The 6,867-nt window shown below is 40.0% G+C and overlaps 1 protein-coding gene across 2 annotated transcripts in view; it reads left to right on the plus strand.

Annotated features, from left to right (window-relative positions):
- HMMR (hyaluronan mediated motility receptor) overlaps positions 1-6,566 on the plus strand; it is a 24,293-nt gene extending 17,727 nt beyond the window's left edge. For both annotated transcript variants that reach the window (XM_034780138.1, XM_034780139.1), the window contains 6 exons: positions 2,531-2,689; positions 4,108-4,260; positions 4,398-4,497; positions 4,834-5,010; positions 5,575-5,737; positions 6,254-6,566. In XM_034780138.1, the coding sequence (XP_034636029.1) occupies positions 2,531-2,689; positions 4,108-4,260; positions 4,398-4,497; positions 4,834-5,010; positions 5,575-5,737; positions 6,254-6,273 (772 nt within the window). In that variant the 3' untranslated portion in view covers positions 6,274-6,566. The remainder of the gene's footprint in view (positions 1-2,530; positions 2,690-4,107; positions 4,261-4,397; positions 4,498-4,833; positions 5,011-5,574; positions 5,738-6,253) is intronic.
- The last annotated feature ends 301 nt before the right edge of the window (positions 6,567-6,867 follow it).

The raw sequence follows: 6,867 nt of genomic DNA on the forward strand, positions 1-6,867 counted from the left end.
CCCCCCCCCCCCCCCCCCCCCCCCCGATTTTTCTAGCCCTGGAGCACCCATGGAGTCAGCACCTATATGGGCATTTAAATCTTTCAACTTCTTGTGTACGTGATATGTGCCATACACTTGTAACCCAACACTAATGTTAGTGGAACACTCTTTCCAAATGATATTCCTATTCCTGAAAACAAAATTACATTAGGACTATGTGCATTGGCAAGTGCAGCTTAACTTTCTGTTAAGATCCAGATGACTATTATGACAGTTAAATTTCTGATCACAGGCTGTTCTCCAATTAGGGATACTGTTGCTTTAATCACTGGAAACTACACATAATATTGTAAAGTATTTTAAAACTGAACTGGTAATCTTGTACTTTTAAACTCTTAAAACTGGCAGAGGATACAGAAATAGCAAAAACACTCGGCTTGTCTGCCAGTACTTTCCTAACTTTTAAAACAATGTGTAATTACATAAAATCAGATTGATGAAACTGTTTGCTATACAAAAGGGCATTCAGAGAGTTATGTATGATCCCTTAGTGACTTTTGACAGAAATGGAGAGTTTTGTATTTGGTCATCTGTAGTAATTGAAACTTCAAGTTTCAGTACAATTTCAACAGGATTGTAGAGGCTGCTTATAATTTGGGCGCTCTAGTAGGTATCTGTATACTATATTTGATGTGCCATTAATGACTTGGAGTATGGTTATAAAACTTGCAGATGGTACCACGCTGGGAGGGGTTGCAAACGCTTTGGAGGACAGAATTAGATTTCAAAACAACCTTGACAAATTGAGAATTGTTCTGAATTCAACAAGATGCAATTCAATAAAGATAAGTGCAAAGTACTACACTTGGAAAGGAAAAATCAATGCACAACAAAGATTGGGGTGGAGGGGGAACTAGCTAGGCAGTAATACTGCAGAAAAAGATTTGGGGTTATAATGATCACAAACAAAATAAGTGTCAACAATGTCATTCTGGGATGTATTCACAGTGTTATATGTAAGACGTGGGAGATAACTGTCCCACTCTACTCGGTGCTGATGAGACCTTAGCTGGAGTTTGTTTCCAATTCTGTGCACCACACATTAGGAAATATGTGGACAAATAGGAAAGGACCGCAACAAATGATAAAAGATTTAAAACACCTGACCTATTAGGAAAGGTATGGCTCGTTTTGTTTTGTTTTAAATCCTCTGTAGAAGAGAAGGCTGAGGGAGAACCTGATAAACAATCTCATAATCTGGAGGATTGCGTGGACTGCACTCTCAGCAAGTTTGCAGATGACACTAAACTGGAAGGAGTGGTAGATATGCTGGAGGGTAGGGATAGGATACAGAGGGACCTAGACAAATTAGAGGATTGGGCCAAATAAACCTGATGAGGTTCAACAAGGACAAGTGCAGAGTCCTGCACTTAGGCCAGAAGAATCCCATTCACTGTTACAGTGGACGAGAAGGTGGATATGAGTCAATGGTGTGCCCTTGTTGCAAGAAGGCTAACAACAGTTTGGGCTGTAGAAGTATGGGCATTGCCAGCAGATTGAGGGACGTGATCATTCCCCTCTATTCGACATTGGTGAGGCCTCATCTGGAGTATTGTGTCCAGTTTGGGGCCCCACACTACAAGAAGAATGTGGAAAAATTGGAAAGAGTTCAGCAGAGGGCAACAAAAATGATTAGGGGTCTGGAGCACATGACTTATGAGGAGAGGCTGAGGGAACTGGGATTATTTAGTCTGCAGAAGAGAAGAATGAGGGGGGATTTGATAGCTGCTTTCAACTACCTGAAAGGGAATTCCAAAGAGGATGGATCCAGACTGTTCTCCGTGGTACCAGATGGCAGAACAAGGAGTAATGGTCTTAAGTTGCAGTGGGGGAGGTTTAGGTTGGATATTAGGAAAAACTTTTTCACTAGGAGGTGTGGTGAAGCACTGGAATGGGTTACCTAGGGAAGTGGTGGAATCTCCTTCCTTGGAGGTTTTTAAGGTCAGGCTTGACAAAGCCCTGGCTGGGATGATTTAGTTGGGGATTGGTCCTGCTTTGAGTGGGGGGTTGGACTAGATGACCTCCTGAAGTCCCTTCCAACCCTGATATTCTATGATCTAAAGAAGGAAGTGATGAATTGTTCTCCAATCCACTGACATTAGGACAAAAAACAATCTGCTTAATCTGGAGCAAGGGAGACTTGGGTTAGATAACAGGAAAAAGTTATAACTACATAAGGATAGTTAATCACTGAAACAGGAGGCTGTGGAGTCCCTGTCATTGGAGGTCTCTAATAACACATTAGACACATACCTTTCATGGATGGTCTTGAAATTCTGCCTCAGCATAGGGAGGAAGTAGTGACTAGACCACTTGAAGCACCTGGCTCTACATTACTATGATTCTGTGATGGGATCTCAAATACAACTTGCATCAAACTTATGGTGGATTGTTACTGTCTTCAAAAGGACTGAACACTGCAAAATGAAGATTATAATTTAAATAACATGCTTTAAAAAAAAAACAAAAAAAAAACTGTTCCTTCTAGTTACAAGGGATCTATGACTGAAGAAATGGCATGTCTCCGACTGGACAATTCTTCTCTACAGGAGAAAGTAGCTGAGCTGAGAAAAGCAGGCCAGGATACACAACAGCAACTCCAGGAGCTGGAACATGCTAAAGACAAGGCAAAAGAGGAATATGCAAGGTAATGGACCATCTGATTATTCCTTAAAGTGGTTGGGGGGGCATCTCTGACATGCCTATGGCCAGACCATAAGGAATATTTCTCCAGTACAACTAGTGTTATGAACTGTTTCTCATTGTTGGAGTAATAGACCTTCAGCTGCAGGGCATTGAAAGGTTGCTGTGCAAAATCCACTAGTATATGCAATGCAGGTTAGGAGGTGATTCAGTTCAGTTGGATAGCTAACTACAATACCTGGTCTCCTAGTGACACTTAAAATCCCTCATCATAACTTGGTTAATGGACTATCAATTTATTACGTTGTATGTAAATGCTTTCCACCCAAAAGCTTCCTGCTATTGGCGACACAGAAAAGGGAACTTACTGCTTCTCCAAATGCCTTGCGTGACCTAAATCTCCCAGCTCTAATTCTGCAGTTTTGGGGTTGGCTACTCAAGGTGCCTGCCTTAAAGTCCATCCGGGTCGAATATTTGTGACTAATCTGTGCTACCCAACTTTCTCTTGCTCTTTAATCTGGGACCTCAAGATACACTACAGTGGTATTTAACTGTCTTGAAAGCTGTCACAAGTTCACTTTAGTTAGTTATCTAACTATCTCCAGTATTTGACTACAACAGGATATGTCTAGTAAACCAAAGGCTTACCAGTGAATGATGTAGCATTTTTAAAAGCCTTTGGTAAGATTATAAAAGAGCAGTTGGGCTCTTGACATCCAAACTGATTTTTTTCCAGCTCTGTGTACAGTGAAGTTTGTAGCTTGGCTAAATAGTAACTTACCGAAATCACTAACTCTTCATTTTAGAATCTTACAAATAACTTCATTAAAACACTTTCAAGTTCACACCACCTTGAAATATTTAAGGAGACAAAAGTGAGCAATTCCTGCTGGATTTATTTAGGGGCTCTTCTCATTCAGAAGTCATAAGCTTCTACTGCTTACATAAACTATTCAGTTACACCTGTTGGTTTAGTTTAGCTTTGCAGGTCTGTCTGCATGAGACGTATCCCTCCAAGTAGCTTGAGTGGGTAATCCATTAATAGATACACCCCAAGTTGTGTCCCTGTTTGTATCTGACAACTACTGGAATAAGACACAAATACCTTGAATTAACTTAATGTGCTAAAACAGTCCTCATTGGACAGATCAATAGGCTTTACAGAAGCTTTCCTTGCACAGAAAGTTATACTGCCTGAACTACTGAAACATTACAAATCTTGTAGGCTTAATCTGATAGCCCCTTACTATCTCTCCGTTGGCTGCCTTATGCAACACTGCCAGTGGAAACCTTGCTATTTCAGTCTAACCATTCTTTCTGTAAGTATAGTAGCTGGAATGCTGCAAGCTTTGCTTACCGCTGATTAAATCTGCAAATATTTCATGAAGTAACAGTTGTTTGTTTAACTTTTCCCTTCCCTAGGATGCTTCTAGATGCCCAGACAAAGCTAGCGCTAAAAGAAGCAGAAATAAGGAGAACCAAGGAATCCTGCATTGCACAGATAACTAAACTTCAGACAAAACTGGAAGAGCAAACCGAAGACTTCAAGAAACAGCTTGAATTTGAAAGATCAAGGTGACTCCAGATCTCTGAGTGGCTTAGTAATGGGAATACATCTAAGACTAGACTGAGTGGCTTTTTAAAAGCTTCCTTTGCGAACACATGCTGTTTAAAAATCTTAAATGTAAATCTGCTTGTGTGTTTCTGTTCAGGAAAACTGTAGATGAAAAGGTGTCTGCTGGCTTCCAAGAAGAGATACAAACCTGGCGTGCTCTCTATGAAGACTTGCACAACAAAACTAAGCCTTTTCAGGTTAGTCTCTGTGCTAAACACTTTTAAGCAGCATCTAGAAACTTAAGATTCATCACCAGTGGGTCAACACTCAACTATTAAGAGTTGAAGTTAACTTGGAAGATATTATTATGCCACTAGTTTTCCCCCATTCCCCCCCCCCCCTCACTCTTACATATGACTTCCAGTGTCCCAATTTGGGGAAGGATGTTAGCTGGTTATCACCAGTTTGTTAAGTTTAGGTTTAAGGGGAACTATTAACAGAAGTGTTTGGGGGCATGGCTATTCTTAATGGAATAGGCAGTGATAGCTCATGTTCCCTTACTTGAAAGATCTCTTCCTCAAACTCTCTCTCAGCAACAACTGGATGCATTTGAGGCAGAGAAGAATGCTCTCATGAATGAACATGGTGCAGCCCAGGAAGAGCTGAACAAATTAAGTGATTCATATGCTAAGCTACTGGGCCATCAGAATCAGAGGCAGAAAATCAAACATGTTATGAAGCTGAAAGATGAGAATGCCCAGCTCAAACAGGTTTGTCAACTGATATGTCTAATGCATGTATCATGTCCAGCCACTAAGCAACATCATCCTAGTTTAAGATAATCTATCTAGATGCTGACACTAAACATCTGAATTTATTCAGAGTTTAAAATAATGAAATAATCTGGGACACTTCTCTCTAGCCTGGAGTTGGAATGAGCTGCTTTGGCTCCAGGCATCTACATCTGGGCTAGTGTTTAATGTTTGACAAACCAGGTAATAGCTGTGAGAGGACAAATCTCTCTGCTTGACCTCTTGCTAGACCTAATGGAAATGGATCTTAAGATCCATATTGCCACACTGGCCAGAGCCTTGCAAAGAAAGCAGGGGATATTGGTGGTGCTGTGAGACACTAATAGACTTCCAGAATGCTATGCTCTTGAGTCAGGTGTAAATAATAAAGTTTCCAACCATCCAAAAACCTTGTCTTTCAGTTTTTACAGACTTCTCTTGGCTAGCCTTCTTTAACATAGCTTAACATAACTGACTCATGACTGCTTCCTTCATAATGTGGTGACCTCAGAATTGTACTAAAGTGTTGGTTTCCTACTTCAGGAGGTTTCAAAACTGCGTGCTCAGGTAGCTAAGGAAAAACAAGCACAGAGAGAGCTTCAGGAGCAATTGAATGAAATTCAGGGCATCAGGCGCTTTGATTCTTCTAAAGCTTTTCAACATGATAGCAAGGAAAATGTTGCTCCCAAAACTCCTTTAAAAGAAGGTAAGTGTGGATGTTAAATCAGGTGAGTGATACTCCAATTGAGACTCTCATGGGTCTCCTGTGGCTCTTTCAGCACATATTAAAACACTGATTTTAATTATTAACCAATCAGGATGCTTTTACTATGTTAACCAATTGTAGTTGATAAAATACTGAGTCAGACACTTTTCTGTGAGAATTATAATATATAAAATAGTAAATGAAACAATGAATTCACACTACTGTGGCCTGTTTGGGTAACATTGATCACTAATGTGGCTCCTGAATCACTGAGGTCTGAGTATCAGTGGTTCAGATCATGTGTAAGTGTCCACACTTGCCTGCAATTATCCCTCAAATATAGTCAAAACAAGACTTCACATTATATAAACTACTCATTCCATATGGAGAAATGCAGAACTGTAACTTAGTAGCAGGAATTAATAATGTCTTGGGTAATATGTGAACTTTGAGTTATTGTTTATCTACAGTAGTAGAAACATTTACAAGAAGCTCACAGAAGCTTTTCTGTTGCAGGCAACAGGAACAAGTGCTGACCTGTTTTTTTGGATTCAAGAGGATCCTGTTAACTTGCTGGGAAAAGCTAAATGCTGCATTGAAGATTCAAGGGACCATATGTACATTATAAAATCAAGGATCAAGGTTGCACAATGATGGGTCTAGTAAGAGCCCTTAAGGGAAAGGCTTTCTTAAATATTTTAAAGAACAATGCTAGGTTTATACCCAGCAGGCAATGGATAACTAACTGCACTGAAAAGGTTCTCTGGTCAAAGCCTGCTTCACACTGGGACCCAGGGAAATATTTGGCATGTCACTTCCTACTGTGTCTAAATTGAAGGGAACAGAATACCAAAAGCAGATTTTAAATCTGTCCATCTCTAGGACTATTTAATACAACGGGTAACAAATTCAACAAATTAACAAGTATTTAATTTTAATTCAAGAAATAAAGTTTTTTACTTGGGTTGACTGCACATGATTCTTGTACATTAGGCTAAACTCTTTCACTGTTTGTTCACGTGTGCTTACTGATGGAAGGAGCATTTTGTGAGACAAGTCATTTATGTTGGCTGGTTTCACATGTCATTCCCTAAACTACAGAATAAATGTGAAATCCAGGTTGCAAAGTT

This window comes from Trachemys scripta, chromosome 8 (genome assembly GCF_013100865.1).
Source record: "Trachemys scripta elegans isolate TJP31775 chromosome 8, CAS_Tse_1.0, whole genome shotgun sequence".
Taxonomy (NCBI): Eukaryota; Metazoa; Chordata; order Testudines; family Emydidae; genus Trachemys; species Trachemys scripta.